This window comes from Dasypus novemcinctus, chromosome 8 (assembly GCF_030445035.2).
Source record: "Dasypus novemcinctus isolate mDasNov1 chromosome 8, mDasNov1.1.hap2, whole genome shotgun sequence".
In the NCBI taxonomy this organism is placed as follows: Eukaryota; Metazoa; Chordata; class Mammalia; order Cingulata; family Dasypodidae; genus Dasypus; species Dasypus novemcinctus.
In genome coordinates this window covers 120,110,619-120,135,109 of record NC_080680.1, presented here as the reverse complement: position 1 = coordinate 120,135,109, position 24,491 = coordinate 120,110,619, and the positions used below count along the sequence as shown (strand labels likewise).

The window sequence follows — 24,491 nt, the reverse complement described above, 5'->3', positions numbered from 1 at the left end:
TCCTTATCTATGAAAGTGTTCACTCCTCATCAAATGAGCCAGTGCCCGACCCCTGGGAAGTGCTTGTTGTGTTCAGTAGGTAGTAGTGACTCTGTGTTGTCTTGCTTACAGGAAGAGCTGCTGGATTTGGATACAGTTTTTAAGTGGTCCCTGTAAACTTTGTAGTATGCAGTCTAATGGAAGTTGATTTTTTTGGGGGGTGGAGGGGGCGATAATAAACTAACAAAAGAGTTCTTTCATTTGGCGCACACCATCATAAAGATTCATTTGGGAAATGAGAAACATCATAGAAATTCATCTATCAGAAAATGTTTAACAGCACTAATACTTTTGGGTCCATTTTTAAGCAGTTGATTTACCCTGTGTTCTGTCAATTAATTTTGTGTTTTTTAAATGAGATGATTCTTTCTTTGACCCTGTTCTTTCAACTTCAGATTACGTTTATAATATTTTTGCTCTAATGTCACACTTATAAGGTGTCTGTAATTACTTTCTGATTTAGGCTTTTATGACGCTATTGCAGAAAGTAAGTGTATCCAATAGAAGGAAGCATGTCTTTAAAACAGTATTTTTTATAAAAACTTTCTTTATGAAGACTTGAATTTAAAGTAATTACAAAAACCACTTAAGAAAACCATCCCTTTGTTCTAGGGGAACTTATGTGTGTCTAGGTTGTGAATCTGTGAATAAATAAAAAATCATGAAAAGAAGAAAATTGTATTTATATTCATGATTTCATGAGACGTTTCTTTAATGCTTCATGTTTTTGGTATGCCTTTTATTTAGTTGATTTTAGGTCTTTTTCTGTGGGAGTCTTCATGTTGGGAATGCTGTTTGGCTTGTCTTGGTTCTGCTGTGACTTTTCTTTGGGCCCCCTCAGGTGGAATTGCGGAGTGTGGTGGAGGAGGTGGTTAAGGAGACTCCGGAGTACCGCTGCATGCAGTCACAGTTCTCTGTCCTGTACAATGAGAGCCTGCAGTTGAAAGCGCACTTGGATGAGGCTCGGACCCTGCTTCATGGCACCAGGGGCACCCACCAGCGCCAGGTGGAGCTCATCGAGGTAACAGTTTTGCTTCTGCCATGTGCGTTTTACTCTCAGGCTCACTTACCTCTCATTCATTCAGCAAGCGTTTATAGAGTGCCTGTAGGTCTTAGCTCTGCTCAGTGCTGGGGGTATGAAGATAGTGATACGGAGTTCTTGCCCTCAACCATCTTATGGTCTGTGGGGAGAAAAGTATCCATTAGAATGCAGTGTGGAATAAGGGAGGCAAATCCAAAAGGTGCAGTGATAAAAGAGGCAGAGCATCGATTTAACTGGAACCTTCCTGATTCCACTTGAAGAAGTGAAGTGTGGATTTTAAGGATCAAGAGAAGTTAACTGCTGGACAGAAATGGTGAAGGACAGGATGTATAGTAGTGAGAACAGCATATATAAAAATATGAGTGAGATGACAAATAGTTCAGCACGGCTGTAGCCTTATGGGTTTGGGGGAGAATGGCGGGTAAAAACTGCTCTTCTACTTAAAGCTTATATTATGGTTTGTAATAGCAAATGCAGATAATGTTTTTTATAGGGAGAAACTGTTTTATTCTTCTGTACACTCTTGTATCTCCCACAGTCCTTAATGTGTTATTGTAGTTGGTCTTTTAATAGATATCTGTCAAATGGATTAAATTTACTGTATCTTACCTTACATATATTTATGTACTGTTTGTATGGGTCGTTCCCCAACTAAATTGTAACATTCTCTGAGTTAGGGGCCATTTCCTTTATTTCTTCAGTGTCCTGCCAGTTCCCAACTCAGCTTTTATAGCTGGCTGGTGCTCAGTAAGTATAGATTGAACTGGAACTTTTCAGGGCGCTTTTCATGGCCTTTCAATTTTTCCTCTTGGATCCTTATATATCCAATTGAGGAGACAGAACAATAGAGTAAGATATTTCCACATTTTGATAAGAGTTTCTGCTTGGTTCCTTGTCTGTGCATAGCGAGATGAGGTGAGTCTTCATAAGAAGCTGAGGACGGAAGTAATCCAGCTGGAAGATACACTGGCCCAGGTCCGCAAGGAGTATGAAATGCTGAGGATAGAATTTGAGCAAACACTGGCTGCCAATGAACAGGCAGGTATGACACAGGGCCACCCTGCGGCCCGTGTGCTGTGAAGGTCTTCCTTGAAAGGCATGACGCAGTCACCAGGGTTCATGAGTGTTAACTTGAACTCGCCAGTCCTGAAGCATCATACATCAAATCCTGTGATTTGTTTTGGTTCGCAGCCTGGGTATTTACTTTTTAACTCAGTTTTGTTTTCACCTTCTGAGAGGGCCTCTTTCTGGGCAGCTCTCCTTAATCCCAGAGGTTCCCGATGTGTTCTATGCTTTCTCTCCTCGTGCCTTTACCGTTATGGCAGTCCCCCCCAACTGTTGCTGTTGCTGTGTTTAAGGCCCCATCAATCGGGAGATGCGCCACCTCATCAGTAGCCTCCAGAACCACAACCACCAGCTGAAGGGGGAGGTCGTCAGGTACAAGCGGAAACTGCGAGAAGCCCAGTCTGACCTGAACAAGGTAACCAGGTGGGGTAGAATAAGCGTTATGTGCTGTGAAATGTGTAAAGCTGCCTTTGAGTGAGGAAAGCACTGTGGTTGTTGTCAGTGACGTGCCTTTGTTTTTTCTTGTCCTCCCAGACACGTCTGCGCAGCGGCAGTGCCCTCCTGCAGTCTCAGTCCAGTACTGAGGACCCTAAGGACGAGCCTGCCGAGCTAAAACAAGACCCCGAGGACTTAGCTAGCCAGGCCTCAGCATCAAAGGCCTCTCAGGAGGAAGCCAATGAGATGAAGTCCAAACGGGATGAAGAAGAACGAGAACGAGAAAGGAGGGAGAAGGAGCGAGAGCGAGAAAAAGAAAGAGAGCGGGAGAAGGAAAAGGAGAGAGAACGAGAGAAGCAGAAGCTAAAAGAGTCAGAAAAAGAGAGAGATTCTGTTAAGGACAAAGAGAAAGGGAAACATGATGATGGAAGGAAAAAGGAAGCAGAGATTATCAAACAATTGAAGATTGAACTCAAGTAAGAGCAATATTTAGAATAACAGTTTCTGACCCAAAAACTAAGGTTGGGACATCATGCTTGAAATGCTTGTTCGGTGGTGTGACTTATCTGATAATTGCAATATGTTGGGTATAGCTAAATGTAAATGTCTCAACTCTTGATCAGGTATGCAGTAAAAATGATCAGGTGTGCAGTAAAAATGGTCCACATGGCTAGTTTGTAGTCTGGTTCTGTGGTTGGATATTATATCAGTAAACTCTGTGGTAGCAGATGAATCAGAGTTAAGGGAAAGGGTGTCATATTTGGAAATAACACTCATAAGAGTGACCCAAAATTAACTACTGCTATGTACTAGATTTGGGCAGACTGCTGGCATTTATCAGAGGTTCAGTTATGTGAGGTGGAGTATGTATCACTGTAACTTGAATGCTACCTGATCTATTTGCCTAGGAGTTAACTAGTTTGTGTCTATGCCAGGTCATTTCCAGAGATACCATAGGAGGTTTACCTCCCCAGGCACTGGACCAGAATAGACCTTTAACCCAATGAAACATTATCCTCACCATAACCTCACATGTTGCCCCTTCTCCTGCTATTCAACCAATGGCTTCTCTGGTAGAGCTGGTTAGGCTAAGAATACTTCTTGCTCCCCATTTTAATTATCAGAGTTTTCCCTTTTTCCCTCCCTTCTTGATCTCTGTTTTTTCAAGTGTGGTGTCGGAATCATCCGGGTGGCTTAAAATAGATTCCTGGACCCCTTTGCAGACTGACTGAATCTCAGTTTCTAAGAGGGGGCCCCCAGAAATTTGCCTGTTTAATAAGTACCACAAGTGTTTATTTTATAACTTTATATTGGAGAACTCTGTCTTAAGGGAGAAGTGGTTCATTTATACAGTTTTCTCCTCTATATTTCCTGAATATACCCAGAAGACTCTTAATAAAGTCTGTTTGATCTCTTAGATGTGTAATGTAAAATAAAAGTGTTTTAAAATATTTTGTTCAGTTTGAAATCCCTTTGTTTTCTCATTATGCTGTTCCCCTGTCTCCCACTCCCGTCATAGAAAGGCACAGGAGAGCCAAAAGGAGATGAAACTATTGCTAGATATGTACCGGTCTGCCCCAAAGGAACAGAGAGACAAAGTTCAGCTAATGGCAGCTGAGAAGAAGTCCAAGGCAGAGGTAATCTAGCCTGCCTTTACCTGTCATTCTTGTTAAAATCTTTATTTGGGAGATTTTCTCTTACACTTCTGACAGATACAGGGTATTTCTCTATCTTTAAAGTTAGTATTTAACTCAGCAATGTTTTCTGCTCTTTCAAAGCCCATCTGAAATAGAGATTTGGAGATTCTCTGCAACGTTAGTAAAGTGTATCAGAATTATTGGGGATAGGAGTAGTTTTTTCCAAACTTTTACTTTCCCCCTGTTTCCATAAAAACCGTTGGTATATTGGTTCTTTTTTGGATTGTTTTTGGAAGGAATATCTGATACTCTTAAAAATTGGGGGCCTAGGGAAATAGGGTCAGAAACACTATTCTAAAGTAAGGTCCATGTGTACTCCTTGAACTTGTTGTCCACAGGAGCATGTAATGTTGGAATGGACTGATATTAAAGCAGTTTTGTAATGTGGTATACTAGTATATCATTTAGGTCTTTGTTCCATAATTCTGCTAAGGTGTTTGGTGTTACAAGCCCTCCCATCTGTGCACAGTATTGATTGATTTTAACAATTGTATTATCAACTTACTCATTTTTATATGATTCCCTTGCTCCTATAGTTGGAAGATCTAAGGCAAAGACTCAAGGATCTAGAGGAAAAAGAGAAAAAGGAGAATAAAAAAATGGCTGACGAGGATGCCTTGAGGAAGATCCGGGCAGTTGAGGAGCAGATCGAATACCTGCAGAAGAAGCTGGCCATGGCTAAGCAGGTGGGTACACTTTCTTTATTTAACTGGCTTTTAAAATAAATGTTACTTTCAAAAGTAAGTTGCTGCTAGCAAAATTTACCCTTTTCTTCAGACTTTTTAAATTCATTTTATTCCCTGTGTATTTTGTTTCTTTACATCAAAGTAGTTCAACCATCTATTACTTTGTTTTATGTATTTCTGAGGCAAGAAATTGACTGATTTTCAAATGGGTAGCCAGTTGTTTAAACACTGTCTTTTGAGGAATGTCCATTGTCTATCCTTTCTCTTCTGATATGAAATCAGAAAAGATAGTGAATATGAAAGAAAAGAAATGATAAAAACTTTACCCACATTATAATTACAAATACATGAAATCAGGAAAACCATGCAGATAAAAGAAGAGACTTATTTTCCTTCTCATAATGAACATGTATTCCTTTATTTTATTTTTTGACATTATATAAAACTTTATTATTACAAAAACATTTCATAAGTCATATTTGCCACAGATTCAAATCCAAGTACTTCCTGATGCTATTTGGTAATGTTTATAGATAATATATAACCTTAAAAAATACTTAATTCAAGTATGCCAAATATATCAAGGGTGTAAAAATAAAAGTTTCGAAGTAAATACTCATTTAGAGATACCAGAAAATAGATCTGACTTTTTCAATTGACTTTCCCAAAGAGTTTCCAGTCATTCAAGACTCCTTCAACTTCTGAAACAAAACCTTTCCCATTCCAAGGCAGTGGTGAAGTCTGATCTCAGTTCAAGTGGGGTACTAGGGCTTGTATTCTGTATTTTTAAGTCCCAGTGAATTTTATTAACATTTGATGATAAAATCCCCAAAAATAGTTAGAGAAACCATATATATGGTCACTGTTAGGAACACCTTTACCGTTCCTAAGAAATAGCAAAATGCTGAGATGAAGTAGTTTTTCTGTGACTTGATTAGGTACCTTGAAAAGAGGAACTTCACTAGATCCTATATGCTCTTTTTTTTTTTTTTTTAATGTGAAAAAGGGAATTGGGCTTTCCTTAAATCTCTTGATTACTACCTTTCTCTTTCTGAAAAAGAATAGAATTATTTACCAGGAAATTTTACTACTATAGGTTCTAGAATAAGTCGAAAGAAAGACATGCTATGTTCTTGTATAGTATGGCTCACTATCTTAAAAATGTTAATTCTTCCTAAGTTGATATATACATTGACTGTGAGTCCAATAAAAATGCTACTTTTCCCCCCACTTTGCTGCTGTTAATTTTGGTACTATCAAAGTTATTTTAAAGTATGTATGGAAAAGTAAACCAGGATGACCAGGAAAACTGAAAAGAGTAATGAGTGGTGGATAATAGGAGTATAGCTCCTTATCTCAACCACAGAAAGTTTCAGTAAATAAAATAGCATGGGACTAGTATATGAATAACAGACTATTAGAGCTGAGTAGAAAGTCTAGTAATAGACAAAAGTTTACCTGGGTATTTAAATAGATGATAAAAATATAATTTTATTTATTTTTTATAATAATTTATTTTTTATTTATTTTAAAAATATACATAGATCACGCAAAATGCTGCATTAAAAATATAGGAGGTTCCCATATATCCCACTACCCATACCTCCCGTTTTTCCCACATCAACAACTTCTTACATTAGTGTGGTACATTCATTGCATTTGATGAATACATTTTGGAGCACTGCTATGCAGCATAGATTATTGCTTACAAAGTAGTTTACACTCTCTCTCAGTCCATTCAGTGGGTTATGGCAGGATATATAATGTCCTGCATCTGTCCCTGCATATCATTCAGGATAACTCCAAGTCTCAAAAATGCCCCCATATCACACCTCCTTTTTCCTCTCCCTATGTTCAGTAGCTCCCATTGCCATTGTCGCCACATCAATGATATAATTTCTTCCATTGCTGTGGTCACAGTAATTCTGTAGTAGAATAACAGTAAGTTCATTCTAGTCCATATTTTATTTCTCTATCCTGAGAGCTCTGAGATGGTGATGCCCACTCCCCTCTCAATTGAGAGGGGTCTTTGATCCCACATGGGTGGTGGATGGGACTCTCGTGCCTGCAGCTATAGACTCTCTTGGTTCCTTGGTGTGGTGGTTGTCCATCGTCGCCTCCCTGTCAGCTGACCTGGGTAAGTCTAATGAACTGCTGCAACACCCCTGCGGCTCAGGGCCCAGCTGGCTTATGGAAAACCCAGAGATTCAAGTTTCCTGGGCATCCAGCAACCCCAGTGCCAACCACAGGTTCAGTAAAAGGGACAGAAGAGGCATGTGTAGAGAAGTCACATCTGAGTTCAGTTCCCTCACACTCAGGAGCTCAAATTCCCAAACTAGGGCCCATTGGCAAGGCATGAACTTTGGAGCCATCTTCCATAACTGTACGATCTGGGTGTCTCTGTAGCCCTGAGGAGTGCCATTACCTGGGGCTGTATCTACTTTGGCTGTCTCTGAGATCCTGCTGAGATGTGAGTAAGTGCAACCTCTCTGATGACTTTCTGACTCATTTGGAAGTCTTTTAGCCATATAAACTCATTTGTCTTTACCATTTCCCCCTTTTATTCAAGGTCTTTTCCTAATTGCGTCACCAGCCAGTGCTTGGTAGTAATCCCTTGGCACCAGGGAGGCTCATCCCCCAGGAGTCATGTCCCATGCTGGGAGGGAAGGTAATGCATTTATATGCTAAGTTTGGCTTAGAGAGTGGCCACATTTGAGCAACATGGAGGCTCTCAAGAGGTAACTCTTAGGTACCCTGCAATACCAGGTCAAGTTGAAATCCCAGTCAACAGACTCATAAGCATAGTCATCAGTATCAAGGGCCCATCATTGGACCTCCTTCCTCACTGGTCATAGCTCTTGCACTTGGGGGATTGTTGCTGTTCCATTGGGGTTGCGACAGAGCTCCCCAGGATGGGAACCCAGCACTCCCATAGTTGTTATGCAGATATCTACCAGTGTCAATACCCAATGAATATCCAAACAGATCTATATACCCTATATGCATGTCCAGGCAAACTCCCTCCCATGCATCCCCCATCAATGACACCCCACATCAGTGCTCCTCCTCTGCCATAGTTGAGCCCTTCTGTGATCTAAAACTTCTGCAAAAATGAAGCCTAATATATTGCCAAATTCAGTTAGTAATGAATGAAATAGTAATGATAGGTTTAAACATTATAAATGAAATACATAATAATTTAGAAAAACTAAAGTAAATTTTGGGCTATTAAAAAAATGAAAAACATTATAAAAAATTTTTTTTGATGTTTTGCCTTCAACACTGTAATAGGAATCACCCTGTATGTATGTACAGTGGCAAGGCAGTCTCATCCATTTCTTCCTCAGTGCCTTACCTCTTTCTTTTTTTTATTATATCTTCAGAGAAGATTTAGGTCACAGTAAAGTCACATACAGAATATTGGGGATGCCCATATACCCAACATCCTCCTTTTCCCCCTTCCCCAACAGTGATATTTTCACATGTGGATGTTACATTTACTATGTCTGGTATACAAATATTGAAACTCAGTTACTGACCATGGTCAGTAGTTTACATCATGATTTACATTTTAGACCATACACTTTTATAAAGTTTTGGTGAAATTTAACAGTGGCCTGCATCCATCATTGCATCATGCAGAACACTTCCACTGCTACCAATTGCCCCCTCTTCCATCTATTCTATCTCCCCCCTCCCCTCAGGGCCCACACTGACCACCAAGCTTCACTGCTTGAAGGACAAGATTCATACTTGCAATAGTGCTGAGGGCTTGACACACTAGTCTGTCTGTCCCCATTAGGAGCCACCCATGTTCTTGGGAGACACCCTCCCCTCTGTTTAAGAATATCGAGACTCCCCATTTAAGAATATTGAGACTCCCCAGGATGGGGGTGCAACACCTTCCCGCTCATTGTATGGGTCTCCGCCTACTAATAGAACACACCATGATAAGATGAGCACTCACACACTCCCTAGAAACCTGCCCCAGATAGCTGTGCCAAGTGTTCCCCATTCAACACCCCAAACCAGCAACCCTTCTTTATTATATTGTCTAAAGAGTTTTCTAAACGTGATAGTTTCATCCATGTACCCGCCAATCTCCCGTGTTCACCTGCTCTCCTCCAATATCACGCCCCCCAATTCCATGGACCTTCTGACCCCTCCTCCCAGCCCTAGCCCCTGTCAAGCCTGTACACCCCAACCCAGTAGTATCCCTCTACCCCCATTATATCCCTTCAATGCACAACTACTTACCTCCACTTTATCATAGATTTCACCCATCTGGGAGTTGGTTTACAACCTTCCTCTCTCCCTGTATTTCCTGTAAGCCTGTTTTCCAGACTAGATCTCTGAGATGGCTTGATTAGCTTAATTCATGTCAGAGAGGTCATGTGATATTTGTCTTTCAATGTCTGGCTTGCTTCACTCAACATAAAGACCTCAAGATTCATCCATGTTATCTGGTGTGTTAGTACTGTATTCTTTTTTTAAGCTGAGTGGTATTCCATTGTATGTATATATATCCCATTTTGTTTATCCATTCATCTGTTGATGGGCTTTTGGGTTGATTCCAACTTTTGACAATGGTGAATAATGCCACAGTGAACATTGGTGTACAAAAATCGGTTTGTGTCTTGTTTTCAGTTCTTCTGGGTTTATACATAGCAGTGGAATTACTGGGTCATATGGCAAATCTATAGCTATTTTTTTGTGGAACTGCCAAACTGTCCTCCACAATGGGTGGATCCTTCTACATTCCCACCAGCAGTGGATGAAGGTTCCCATTTCTCCACATCCTCTCCAACACTTGTGGTCCTCTATTTTTGTAATAGCCACCAGTCTAATGGGTGTTAAGATGGTATCTCATTGTAGTTTTGATTTGCATATCCCTAATAGCTAGTGATGTTGAGCATTTTTTCATGTGCTTTGTAACCATTTGTATTTCTTCTTTGGAGAAGTGTCTATGCAGATCTCTTGCCCATTTATTAAAAGGGTTTTTGTCTTTTTATTTTCAAAATATAGAATTTTAAAATATATGCTAGATATTAGTCTCATATCAGATATGTGGTTACCACTGGATAGGCTGTCTTTTCACTTTCTTGACAAACTCCTGAGTTGCAAAGGTTTTAATTTTGAGGAGATCCCATTTATCAATTTTTCCTTTCACTGCTTGTGCTTTGGGTGTGAAGTTCATGCATCCATTTCCTATTACAGGATCCTGTAGCTGCTTCCTTACATTGTTTTCCAAGGTCTTTATGATCTTGGGTTTTAATTCCAGTTCCCAACTGGAATTTAATTCAGTTCCATCTTAAATTGATTTTTGTGTAAGGTGTGAGATGGTGTTCCTCTCTCATGTTTTTGTGGATGGATATCCAATTCACCAAGCACCGTTTGTTAAAGAGGCCATTCTTTTCCAGTTGAGTGGGGTTGGTGGCCTTATTGAACATCAGATGACTGTATATGAGAGGATCTATAGCAGAGTTCTCAATTCGGTTTCATTGTCAGTATGTATATCCTTGTACCATAACCATGCAGTTTTGACCACTATAGCTTTGTAGTATGTTTTAAAATCAGGTAATGTGGTTCCTCCAGTTTGATTTTTCTTTTTTCAATATGTCTTTGACTATTTGGGGCCTCTTCCTGTTCCAAATAAATTTCATAGTTTTTCCAGTTCAGTAAAAAATGCTGTGTTTATTTTTGTTGGAATTGCACTAAATTTGTAGATTAATTTGGGTAGGATAGACATCTTTATGTTATTTAGTCTTCCTATCCATGAACACAGGGAATATTCTTCCATTTATTTAAGTCTTCTTTGATTTCCTTTAACAGTGTTGTTTAGTTTTCTGTATATAAGTCATTTACATCTTTAGTTAAACTTATTCCTGGGTATTGGATTTTTTAATTTACTATTGTACATGGTATTTTTTTTCTTGATTTCTTCCTTGGATTGCTTATTGTTGGTGTACAGAAATGCTACTGGTTTTTGTGCATTGATATTATAATCTGCAACTTTACTGAACTTATTTATAAATTCTAAAAGCTTTGTTGTAGATTTCTCAGGGCTTTCTAAGGACAGGATCATGTCGTCTGCAAATAGTGAAATTTTGACTTCTTCCTTTCAAATTTGGATACCTTTTATATCCTTTTCTTGCCTCAGTGCTCGAGCAAGTACTTCTAACACTATGTTAAATAGGAGGGAAAGATTTTATGATTTCACCATTGTGTATGATGTTAGCTGTGGGTTTTTCTTATATACCCTTTATCGTGTTCAGAAAGTTTCCTTCTGTTCCTGTCTTTTGCAGTGTTTTTATCATGAAAGGGTGTTATATTTTGTCAAATGCTTTTTCTGCATCTATAGATATGATCATGTGATTTTTTTCTTTTGATCTGTTCATGTGGTGTATTACATTTATTGATTTTCTTATATTGAATCAGCCTTGCATACCTGGGATGAAACCCACTTGGTCATGGTGTATAATTCATTTGATACGTTGTTGAATACAATTAGCAAGTATTTTGTTGAGAATTTTAGCATCTGGGTTCATTAGAGAGATTGGTCTGTAATTTTACTTTCTTGTGGCATCGTTGTTTGGCCTTGGTATTAGGGTAATGTTGGCATCATAGAATGAGTTAGGTAACGTTCCCTCTACTTCAATTTTTTGGAAGAGTTTAAGTAAGATTGGTGTTATTTCTTTCCAGAATATTTGGTAGAATTCATCTGTGAAGCCATCTGGTCCTGGACTCTTCTTGGTTGGGAGGTTTTTAATGACTGATTCTATCTTTTTATTTGAGATTGGTCTGTTGAGATCATCAATTTCTTCTTTTGTCAATGTAAGCTGCTTTTGTGTTTCTAGGAGTTTGTTCATTTCTTCTTAATTGTCCTTCTTGTTGGTGTATAGTTTTTTCAAAGTATCCTCTTATAACATTCTATTTATGTTGGGTCAGTAGTGATATCTCCCCCCCCCCCTTTTTTTGTCTTTATTCATTTTTTTAATATTACATTCAAAAAAATATGAGGTTCCCATATACCCCCCACTCCCCTCACCCCAATACTCCCCCATAGCAACATTCTCCTCCATCATCATGAGACATTCATTGCATTTGGTGAATACATCTCTGAGCATCGCTGCACCTCATGGTCAATGGTCCACATCATAGCCCACACTCTCCCACGTTCCATCCAGTGGGCCATGGGAGGACCTACAATGTCCGGTAATTGTCCCTGCAGCACCACCCAGGACAACTCCAAGTCCCGAAAATGCCTCCACATCTCATCTTTTCCTTCCATTCCCCACACTCAGCAGCCACCACAGCCACTTTCTCCACACCAATGCCACATTTTCTTCGATTACTAATCACAGTAGTTCGTGAATAGAATATCAGTAAGTCCACTCTAATCTATATTCTATTCCTCCGTCCTGTGGACCTTGGATTGGTTGTGTCCATTCCACATCTATGTCAAGAGGGGGCTTAGATTCCACATGGATGCTGGATGCAATCATCCTGCTTTCAGTTGTAGGCACTCTTGGTTCCATGGTGTGGTAGTTGACCTTCTTCAACTCCATGTTAGCTGAGTGGGGTAAGTCCAATAAACCAGCGTGTAGGAGCTGAAGTCTGTTGAGGCTCAGGGCCTGGCTATCATATGGTCAGTCCAGATACTCAGATCCCCTGGGTATATATTAAACCCCAGCACCAACTACAATTCTGGTAAAGTAAAGGAAAGGCTTGTGGAAAGAGATCGCATCTGAGTCCAACTCCGTCACACAGAAACACAAACTCCAAAGAAGTGCCAACTGACATGGCAGTAAACTCCATCTGCCATGACCATAAAACCTGTGGGTCTCTAGCCCTCAGAAGAACCAATACCTGAGGTTGTATCTACTCTATCTGTCTCAGGGACTCTGCTCAGATGTGCATAAAGGCAACCCCTCTGATAACCACCTGGCTCCTTTTTAGAGACTCATAGCCATATAAACTCATTTGTCCTTTCCATTTCCCCCTTGATTTAGGTCAAAAAGCATTTTTAACTCCTGTTATTATATGTAGACAGATATTCTGCTGGTCCAAGTTGAACCTTTTATTCAAGGTCATTTTCTAGTTACATCATCAGCTGGTATTTGGTAGTGACCCCCTGGTGCCAGGGAAGCTCATCTCCAGGAGTCATGTCCCATGCTGGGGGGAAGGCAATGAATTCCTCATTTCTTATTTTGTATATTTGCATCTTCTCTCTTTTGTTCTTTGTTGGTCTAGCTAAGGGTTTGTCAGTTTTATTGATCTTCTCAAAGAACCAGCTACTGGTTTGTTAATTTTTTCTAGTGCTTTATTATTTTCTGTTTCATTTAGTTCTGCTCTGACCTTTGTTATTTCTTTCTTTCTACTTCCTTTGAGGTTAGTTTGTTGTTTTTTTACTAATTCCTCCACGTGTGCGGTTAGGTCTTTGATTTTAGCTTTTTCTTCTTTTACGATACATGATTTATGTCTATGAATTTCCCTCTTAGTACAGCTTTTGGCTGCATCCCATAGATATTGGTATGTTGTGTTGTCATTTTCATTGGTTACAAGGTAGTTACTGATTTCTTTTGAGATTTCCTCCTTGAGCCACTGTTTGTCTAAGAGTGTATTGTTTAAATTCCATATCTTTGTGCCTAATCTGGTTCTCTGACCCTTACAGATTTCCAGCTTCATTCCATTGTGGTCAGAGAAATTACTTTGTATGATTTCAATCTTTCTGAATTCATTGAGACTTTCTCTGTGGCCTAACATTTGTTCTGCCTTGGAGAATGATCCATGTGCACTTGAGAAGAATGTATATCCTGCTGTATTTGGGTGTAGTGTTCTATATATGTCTATTAGGTCCAGATCCTCTAATATATTATTCAAAGTCGTTTCTTCATTGATTCTCTTTTGAGATGTTCTGTCTAATGGTAATAATGGTGTATTAAAGTCTCCCACTATAATTGTATTTCTCCACTTAGTTTTTCCAGGGTTTGCCACATGTATTTTTAGGCGCCTTGGTTAGGTGCTTAATGTTTATGATTGTTCTTTCTTCTTGAAAGATTACCCCTTTTACTATTTTATAGTGTCCATCTTTGTCTCTCACAATAGTTTTACATTAAAAGTCTATTTTGTCTGATAGTAGTATAGGTACTCCTGCCCTTTTTTGGTTATTGTTTGCTTGTAAGATTGTTTTCCAGTCATTCACTTTCAACCTTCTTGAATCCCTGTGTCTAGGTGGGTTTCTTGTAGAGAACATATAGCTGGGTCATATTTCCTTATCCATTCTGCCAATCTGTGTCTCTTGAGTTTAATCCATTAACATTCAGTGTTATTACTCTCAAGGAATTATTTGCATTAACCATATTTTCTTTGGGTTTATGTGTGTCATATGTTATTTTTATTTCTCTTTTTGTTTTTTTAGTTGTTCTTATACTCTCCTTCATTTCTCTCTCTCCTGATTTTTCCTTTCAACCTGCAGAGCACCCTTTAGTATTTCTTGAAGTACAGATTTCTTACTGACAAACTCTCTTAGTTTCTGTTTATCTGTGACTATTTTGAACTCTCCGTCATTTTTGAATGCCAGCTTTCCTGGATAGAATATTCTTGGCTGGAAATTTTTTTCTTTTAGTACCTTGACTATATCATACCACTGCCTTCTTGCCTCCATGGTTTCAGATGACAAATCAGCATTTAATCTTATTGAGCTTCCCTTGTATATGTGATGTTTCTCTTTTCTCTTGCTGCCTTCAGTATTTTCTCTTTGTCTTGAGCATTGGATAGTTAGACAAGTACATGTCTTAGAGTAGGCCTGTTGGGATTTATACTGCTTGGGTACACTGTGCTTCCTGGACATGTACATCAATCTCCCTCAATAGGTCTGGGAAGTTTTCTGTCATTATTTCCTCCAACACCTCTCCTGTCCCCTTTCTCTTCTCTTCTCTCTCTGGGATGCCTATAATGCGTATGTTTGTGCATTTTGTGTTGTCATTCAAATCCCTAAGTCCCTGCTGGATTTTTAAAATCTTTTTATCAGTTCTGCTATCAGTTATTTTATCTTTTAATCTGTCTTTTTGATTTCAGATGTACTGTCTTCCACATCACTAGTTCTTTCCTCTCCCTGTTCAAATCTGCTATTATTTGCTGAGAGTGTGTTTTTGATTTCTTGGATTGTGCCATTTATCACCACCATATCTGTTATCTTTTTATGTATGTTTACAATTTCTTCAGTATGTTCTCTTAGTGTTTTCTTAATATCCTTAATCTCTCCCTTCTCTTCATTAAGTTGGTCCATGATATTGTTTCAACAGCTTTAATGTTCTGCTTCTCTTCCTGGTTTTCAGTTTGTTCATTGGACTGGGCCATGTCTTCCTGTTTCTTAGTATGGTTTGTAACTTTTTGTTGCTGTCTGGTCATCTTTTATCTTGATGGCTTTGCTTAGTTGATTGACTGCTCCCTCTACTCTAGGACTTTATTTAGTTGCTCTTTTTGTGTATGTGTTAAGTTTGCTCTTTGACACTTTGTTCTTCTTATTCTATTTCCTTGTTGTTGTCTAAGTTTCCTTGAAGGAAAAAGATCAAGGCCAGGGAAAGCAAAGAGGTCAGAAAAGAAAAAGGATAATAGAAATATTGATAATAAAAGTTAGCAGAAGAACCATATAAGACCTAGGAAAATGAATATTTAACTCATGTAAGCAGTGTAGTGTTATAGAAATAAAAAAAACGGGGTACCTACAATGAAATGTGAAATCAAATATGGAGAAGTATATAGTATGAATTAAAAGACCAGAGTGATGAGGGGAGAGTGAAAGGGAAAAGAAAGAACAAAATAGAAGAGTTAATAAAAGATTGAAAACAGAATAGAAGAGTTAGAAATAAAAAGCCAGAAAAACTGGGGGCTAAACAAAGAGGTGGAATGTAAGAGCAACAACAGAAAGTGGAAGATAGAAAGATGTAGGGAGGAAAAAGAGATAGCATTAGTAGCCAAAATCGGTACACACAGAAAAGTGGAAATTGAGGAAGAGGGAACACATCAAACAACAAACAAGCTGGCAGCACCTAATTATAAAAAAATATTAATAAAAGGAGGGGGATAATAAAGAGGAAAGAATCAAGAAAACAACAACAAAAAACCCAGACAAATCCACAAGTAAGGAGTTATCAAACACTAAGGAAAAACAGCCTTCCCTCTTAAGCCCCTGTGGAGAATATCAGGCTGCCAGTGTTTATCAGTCAACTACCCTGCAGCTTTCTCGCTGCAAATTTTGCAGTGGGCTTTAGCAAGTGAACTAAGTTAAATTATAAAACAAAATTTGCCTTTTTTTTTTTTTTAAGGAAAAATAAGAGACCCAAGGGAAGCTAATACAAGAATAATATAATGTCAGTGTTTTCCCTGTCCTAAAGTATCAGCTAGATGTTTAATATCCCGGTAGGTTTTTACTCTAATAGGAGCTGGAAAATGAACTAGAGACCTTGTGTATTCAAGGCAGAAACTCCTTCACTGAACTAAACTTTCTTGTTGAGTTGATTAGCTCTTCAGAAAGCTACCTGAGTCCCTTTCCCTCTGGCAGGGTTGACTCTTTGCAGTTGGATAAACTGCTGATTAGGATCTGTCCTTCCCCCTTTTTATTCTAACTGCTTGTTCTCCAAGGGCAGCAGGACCTGGAACAGGCTGTGTGAGAGTTCCCTTTTGAAATTCCAGTGGGACCCTGGTGACTTAACTCACCACAGGAAAAAAATGGCTGTCACTTCAAGAGCACCCACTCCTTGCAGGGAATCCTAAATATGCTCTTGGGAGCTTATTAAGCACTTCCTACTGTCCCCCTCCCTAGGACTAGTTAGTTGCCTGAGTCAACCTTCTCCCAGGCCAATTTTCCTTATCCCAAGGCAGTTAGGTAAATCGTGCTGCCTCAGCAGATTCACCTCTCTCCTCTTCCTGGTTTCTCCTCGAGCCAGCTGGTATGCTTCTCAAAGCTAAAAAAAAAAAGGGGGTCCAGACAGTTGAACCCATATACGGGAAATCCCTCTTCCCCCTTCTCCCACTCTCAGGGTATGCCTCCACGAGCTGGGTGACCGGCAAGAGTCAGGGATCACCGCAGCTTCTTGCCCTGAGGGTGGGACTCAGCCTTCCCACATCTCCACCTTCACACCCCAGAAACTCATGGTTTTACCTTGAGCAATCAATCTTTTTGTCATGCTCTCTCCAGATCGATGTCCTGAAGTCTCTAAGTTTTATGGGTTCCCAAAACAGCTCTGGCAGGATTTTGCCCCCACTCAGCAGCAATCTGCAAGAGAGATGATGTGGGTGCACTTAATCTGACACCATCTTGTCCCCTTCCTCAAAAATATAATTTTAAATCACTAGGGAAAGGAAGGCTCTTAAATGTGGTGGAGCAAACTTAAGAAAAGAATTATTGGAAAAAATTGTTTGTTTACTTGAACACTCTATACTAGGATAATTCCAAATGAATCATAGTGGTAATATTTAAAAAATGAATCCATCAAAGAACTAGAAGAAAACATAAGTAAATCCCTTTATAAATTTAGAGTGGAATAGATCTTTTTAACTATTAATAAATGTCTAGATAGCAAAGTCAAAAGGTAATGATAAACAGAAAAAAACTTTAACTCCTGTCACAAAAGGGCTTATCTTTCTAATCTATATTTTAAGAAAAAACCTCCAGAAATTAATAGGGAAGAAAACCCTATAAATTTCCCATTCTATTAGGAAAAAAATAGGCAAAATATATGATTAGTTCACAGAAAAGAACATAGGTGGCTATTAAACACATGAAAAGATGCTCAGGCTCATTGGTAATAAGACAAATGTAAGTTGAAACTATCATTAGCTACCACTGTTGACCTGTCATATTGTTATGAAACTTCAGATCTTTGCAGTACTATTGGAAATGCTGTCAATTAAATTCAGTGTTACAATTGTGAAAAAGTATGAGAAAACGTGAGGTTTTGTGATAGAAGTTCTCTGAACCAAATGCCATTTGGTCAGTTTCCTTGATTAAGGATGGTGTAATTGTTGCCTGCTTTAAATGATTCTAAGTACAGGTCAACAATTGGTGCCAAAGGCTTCGGATACCAGGGCTGCTTCTGTCTGGGGAGAGCCAGCTCTAACCTAATAACAAAACCAAGCTTCTTAAAATTAAGTCTCTTTTCCTGTTACTAGGTTAATTTCTTTCTAAATGAACCCTGGGGAAGCTTAGTTACCTGTGCTCCTTTCACTGGAGTTAGAAGATGCTGTTAAAGGAAAGAGTTTTTCTCCTTACTTTAGGAGGAAGAAGCCCTCCTCTCTGAGATGGATGTCACAGGCCAGGCCTTTGAAGACATGCAGGAGCAAAATATCCGTTTGATGCAGCAGTTACGGGAGAAGGATGATGCAAATTTCAAGCTCATGTCAGAACGGATCAAGTCCAATCAGATCCATAAGCTGCTAAAAGAGGAGAAGGAGGAACTGGCAGACCAGGTTTTGACTCTGAAGACTCAGGTAATTAGGATGACTAGAGATTTCCATTTTGTGGAACCAGAGGCCTTTCTGCATGATGATATGTGCAAAAGAATGATTATCAAGGCATCATTTGTAAAGGAAAAAACCCCAGAAACTAAATGGTCATCATTGGGGTATGGGGTAAATAAACTATACATTTCTACAAAGGAGTATAATAATGTAGCTGTTAAAACAAAATGTCTGTTAATATAGAAAAATATGGGAAAATGTCTAAAATATATCTAGTGATTTGTTTTATGATGCCTTTTTTTATTTCTATTTTTTTTAAAAGATGGCCATGTGCATGCGTGCCTGTGTGCAGTTTATTTAGTAAATTTCTGGAAGGCCCCATGAGAAACTTAACATTGGTTACCTGGTTGCATCAGGAGGCTGGGATGGGAGTTCTTTGGATGTGAGGTTAAGGAAATGGGTGTGTGATTTTACTTCTCTTTAATGCTGTTTGAGTCTACTTAGTGCCTGAATTTCAAGAAAAAGACTGCTTTTGAACCTTTAGCCATTTTGAGATACAATTGGACTTTTGTTTGAGCTACAGTCTGTATATCATTGGTTTTAGTATGAAATGCTGGCCTTTGAGGATTACTATGGTAGGAGAAGATAAATGTCCGCAATCATTTTCTCTATTCTTGCCAGGTTGGAGAAGAATCTTTTTAGTGGTTTCCCAGACTGCTATTTGAACCTTCAGTAGTATTTTATATCGGCAGTGTAGCTCTTGATAATTGTTGTCTTAATGTATTTCAAAGGGTTTGTAGGTAGAATCAGTAAAAGTTGGAGATTCCTGACGCTGTGTGGGTCTCTTGATTAATGGGATGTAGCCAATTTTATTTTTCACTTCTGGTTTGTCTTAAAATTTGGTTTTCTTCTTCGAAGGTTGATGCCCAATTACAGGTAGTAAGGAAACTGGAAGAGAAGGAGCACCTGCTACAGAGCAACATTGGCACAGGGGAGAAGGAGCTGGGCCTGAGGACTCAAGCCTTGGAGATGAATAAACGCAAGGTAGGGCTGTATGCTCTGTAGTCTAACGTGACGGTGGGTAGTCTCAGAAACATGATATAACATCGAGGAGGTTATAGGTTGACGTTATATGTTCTCTTTATTCCTTGGACTTGGGGTAACGTTTTGCCTCACTGGAAATGAGGGGTGAGGAGGTGACCCTCCACATGTGTCCCACCTAGGCAATGGAGGCGGCCCAGCTGGCAGATGACCTCAAGGCACAACTGGAATTGGCTCAGAAGAAGCTACATGATTTTCAGGATGAGATCGTTGAGAACAGTGTCACCAAAGAAAAGGACATGTTCAATTTCAAACGAGCCCAGGTACAAGCCATTGTTTTTTCTTTATATTTCATCTTATAGGTATATTTTGGGGGCTTGGAAATGACCCTTATAACGAAAGGCTCATTAGCGAAATATATGTCATCTCCTACTAGACCGTAAGTTCCTTTAGGGAAGAGACTGGTTCTGCTTTTTTCACTGCCGTATCCCCAAGTCTGCCATAGTGCCCAGCACCTAGTGAGTGTGAAAGAAATATTTATTGAATGAACGAATTAGTGAATTATGAAAGCAGTAGCTGCAGGACAATATTAAAGGATTTTAGAGTTCTCCTACAGTTTCTCTACATTTAGTGGGTTAACTCTTGCCCATGTTACTTTTCAGTCCTTACCCATAAACCTGTAGATTATTTTAATGCAGTCTACCTTCAGTTTAAAATTAGTTATCTCAAAATAAAATGGCCTATTAGAGTTTTCATTTTATTTCATTTTATTTTTAAATTTAACCCCTCTAGACTCATAGATTGTGTTTTCATAGGGCTGAGCTGGCAATAGTTAGATGAAACTCTGGTTTGGGGATGTAATTATGGTTATCTGATCCAAAACAAAAGAAAATAAATTGCCATTTGCAATTCTCACATTCCTAAAAGGTAATTGTCCATCATGAGAAGATAGAAAATCCTTTCCATGACAGAAAGTTCACATTTTAGCAATTATTTTCCTCACAGACAGCTGGTCTAGGGAAGTGTGTCTGATGGGTGTGCTCTCCTACCACAGGAGGACATCTCAAGACTTCGGAGGAAGCTGGAGACCACCAAGAAACCAGACAATGTACCCAAGTGTGATGAGATTCTAATGGAGGAGATTAAGGATTACAAGGTTAGAAAAACCACCTCAGTGATTTCCTTGTGTTGTTTGTTAAGGCCTGAAGTGGCCTAGTAAAACTGGGCATGTAAATCCTGGCTTTCTTTCCATTTAGGTAACCAGAAAATGGTTTGTTTTTGGGGGAGGGGGGTTGGATTTGGTATCTTGTCAGTGCTTGGTGGGTTTTATCGTTATTGTTTGCTTTGTTTATATGTCAGAGCCATTTGGATCAAAAACATTTATGATTGCTCGGACTCTGTTTTTTTCCTCTTTTAGGCACGCCTGACCTGCCCATGTTGCAATATGCGTAAAAAGGATGCCGTGCTGACCAAGTGTTTTCATGTTTTCTGCTTTGAGTGTGTAAAGACTCGCTATGACACCCGCCAGCGCAAATGTCCCAAGTGCAATGCTGCTTTTGGGGCCAATGATTTCCATCGAATCTACATTGGCTGATCCAGGTCAGGAGAAGAAGAGAGGCTGATGAGACAGGCACTTACTTGTTAACCCTCAAACCTCTACCTCTTTTCTCCTTGACTGCCACCTGCCAGGCAGTTTGTCAACCCTCTTTCCCAGACAGATTTTATGTCTACATTCTCCTCTCTGATAGCAAGATGACTTTGGGGACAGCCTTGGGTTTTAGGATGAATTAGTAACAAGCAATTTTGTCTTCCCTACCAGCTTTGTTAGTTCCTACTTTTAGACTTGTCATCATTTTCTTCTTCAGGCCCACTGTAGAGATAGAATCTTGGATTGTCCATTCCTCCTGAAGAAGACAAATTTTTTTTTTTTGACCTGGAGAAGGGAACAAAGAAGAGTGGAAACATGGCTTTTTTATGTTTAGAAATAAGCTATCTGTGGGCACAAACATTTCTTGATTTGGGTAGTAAACATTTTATAAACTTGGATTATAAAATGGTATAATTGTGCTCCTCTTTCCTGGATAGTTTGAGGCCTTAATGAAATTATGTCCAGGATAATTTCCCATTCACTAGAAAAGTAACTTGTTAAGGTCAGCTGGCTTTTTTGTTAAACTTATTTAAGTTTTGAATGTTCAACTAATTAAAAGTTTTTAAATTTCTCGAGGCCAGAATAGTTTCAAATTATATAGCCCTTTTATCTTCTAATGAAATCAAGATTGGAGAGGGTGGGGCACAGGACTGAGATGATGAAGAAATCTTCTGGGTTCTCTGGAACTCGATACAGAGAGGCCTTGGCAAGCTATGAATTACTCTCACCCTCCTCCCCAAAGGGGTTGCTGTGAGTCCCTGTTTCCCAGAAGATTCTCTGTAATGTTTCTGTAGGACTATATTCCGCAAGCTTCAATTAAAGGAGGGTTCCGTTTACCTTTTGTGTTTGTAGTTTTTCTTTGAAACTTGGCTTTGCTTTATCAGTTGCTTTTACACCTGCTATTCTAGACATGAATTCTCTTGAATGAAAATAATAAGCTCAGTTTATGAGACCAGCTATGTTTATTTAGTTCTTTGATTGATTGAAGCACTTTTCCCTCAGTTGTTTTTATTGAGTCTGTTCTGAGGTGAAGCACTTTTCCCTCAGTTGTTTTTATTGAGTCTGTTCTGAGGAAAGAGTATGCCTAAGAGATGACAGTTTATTCACTTTTCTTCCATAGCTCATTATGGGTATAAGAGATGGTGATTTAAGAGTGGATGAAGTTCAGATGGTTGAGCACCTGCTTCCCACATATGAATTTGATCCCCAGTGCCTCCTAAAAACCAACTTGGGGGAGCCGATGTAGCTCAGTGGTTGCACGCTGGCTTCCCACATGTGAAGTCCTGGGTTCAACCCCCAGCCGCAGTACCTCAAAGAGAAAAAGAGAGATGGTGATTTGTTTTCCAGGGAATAGAGGCTGTCTGCACTTTAGGCTGAGAATTCTTGAATTATATATTTTGATAGTAACCTGTAAACCAGAGGTTTTATATATCCTTGGTTAAGTGGATTCTTCTTGATCACCATCTGCCCTAGCAATGGGTAGAGGCAAATTCCATATCCTTTTTTGGTCACCACCTGTTATCAGCAGGCCTTGTGATGAAGTCCACAAAGTCATGTGATGTGGGTTAAGAAATGGGTCTAATTGGAGAATATTAGAAGGCAGAGGTCATCAAGGAGGTCTCTTGATACACACACACGCCTGCTTGGATCAGGCCCTGCTGCTGGGCACACTGTAGGTTTGCATTCCAGTGGTGGGATGATAGGAACTTACCCCTTGCTGCTGCCTCTTCTTACAGGGCACATGTAAACACTAACTTGGTTACTTGGGGAGAGGGAGACAAACAGCCTCCTTGGGCAGCAGATTCTTGGAGTTGGGTTACTGAGACTGGGTTACCGAGGCTGTTACTGAGCATTGGTTGGGAAAGCCAGCACCAGGGCACCATGGGGCCTGAGGTTTGCTGGGGAGAAAGCCGCTAGTCCCTTGGGGAACTTGATTTAGGGGAAACTCCAGATGGGAAGAGTAGGAAACTCCTAGTTCCAACTAGTGCTCCCTAGGTCATTTTCCGATAATGACCGAAAATGGTTGTGATTTGGAGGCAGTCCGGCTTCTTTCACTACAGAAGAGGTGAATGAATGGGCTTCAGGAATACCCCTAAATTGCAAACTGAATTGGTTCATGTTGTAAAGTCATGCCTCTTAATGCTGATTTTTAAGATTATTATAGAAGTAATAGAGGCTTCTCATTTTTTATTTAACATTTTATTCAGGTCTTGTTGGGACAACCTCTTCATTTTTAAAAAAAATTTCTTTTGTTGTTACCTTGGAAATATCTCAGAGATTTTGAGCAAAATCAAGGCTGTTCTAAAGCATGCACCATAACTATACAACTTGCTGTTGGCTGGCTTGTAATCATAAGCCAATCCCTGTGGGCATGAACCCATTGTAAATAGGACCTCTTGAAGATGTTTTAATTTTTAGTAAAGGTGTGCCCCTACAGAATGACCGCAGGTATTAATCCAAATTATTGGAGGCCTTATAAAGAGAAGACACCAAAAGTCAGAAAAGTCCACACAGGAAGAAGCCAGACCAGAAGAGCATACAAGGAGAGAGAGGTGGCCATGTGACAGGAAGCTAGCCAAGAACCCCATGGATGGTGGCAAGCCAGCGCCAGAATGCAGCAGGTTTCAGGGAGAAAGCAAGCCCTGACTATACCTTGATTTGGGCTTCTAGCCTTCCAACCCATGATCCAATTAATTCCTGTTGTTAAGCCAGTCCATTGTGGCTGGTATTTGTCATAGCAGCCTAGCAAACTAAGACACCTATTATAGGCATCTCTTTGAGAGGTGTTGCGCTCTTGTTTCTGCTAGCTGTTGAGTTCTTATGTGTATTTCCACTGGGGCTCCTTGTGTTTTCTTATTCTCTCTTCTAGAGCCACAGTTGTCCTTGTACACAGCACTATGTGATTTGATATTGTAGGGATTCATGGGAAGATTCTGGACAATAAAACAATGTCCCACATGTCTTTTAGAACTACGGGAATGCTGGTGCATAGTTCTCGCAGGACGCTGCTTGCTGCACTCATTTAATTCCTTTGTCACATGCTGGTGGAGAATGCTTTTTGATTTTTCTTCCTCAGGGTTTCCCCTGAGGACTGTTAACTGATTGATAAACCCAGGTACCATTGGGCCTGCAGAAAAGTTTGACTAGTCCTTGTCACCAAAGTCTGCCTGTCTTATGATGACAAGTATACTGAAACTGATTCCCAATATCCAGCCTGGGGCCTGGCACACTCACTCAGAGGTTCGTGTGGTTAAATTATGCAGCTCCATGCTTTTGCTGTCAGATCTTCAGAGGTCTTCTTTTTTGAACCATTGTATGAATTCAAACCTTGTATTTTTTTTTTCCTTTGCCCTATGTAAAGACAACCTTTCTTC

At 39.5% G+C, this 24,491-nt stretch overlaps 1 protein-coding gene across 3 annotated transcripts in view; it reads left to right on the top strand.

The window, feature by feature from the left end:
• Positions 1–21,953, top strand: part of RNF20 (ring finger protein 20) — a 42,431-nt gene extending 20,478 nt beyond the window's left edge. For all 3 annotated transcript variants that reach the window (XM_004471277.5, XM_071217089.1, XM_071217090.1), the window contains 11 exons: positions 881–1,060; positions 1,988–2,123; positions 2,440–2,561; positions 2,681–3,057; positions 4,101–4,218; positions 4,815–4,964; positions 18,246–18,458; positions 19,347–19,472; positions 19,652–19,792; positions 20,524–20,625; positions 20,887–21,953. In XM_004471277.5, the coding sequence (XP_004471334.1) occupies positions 881–1,060; positions 1,988–2,123; positions 2,440–2,561; positions 2,681–3,057; positions 4,101–4,218; positions 4,815–4,964; positions 18,246–18,458; positions 19,347–19,472; positions 19,652–19,792; positions 20,524–20,625; positions 20,887–21,063 (1,842 nt within the window). In that variant the 3' untranslated portion in view covers positions 21,064–21,953. The remainder of the gene's footprint in view (positions 1–880; positions 1,061–1,987; positions 2,124–2,439; positions 2,562–2,680; positions 3,058–4,100; positions 4,219–4,814; positions 4,965–18,245; positions 18,459–19,346; positions 19,473–19,651; positions 19,793–20,523; positions 20,626–20,886) is intronic.
• Positions 21,954–24,491: the final 2,538 nt, after the last annotated feature.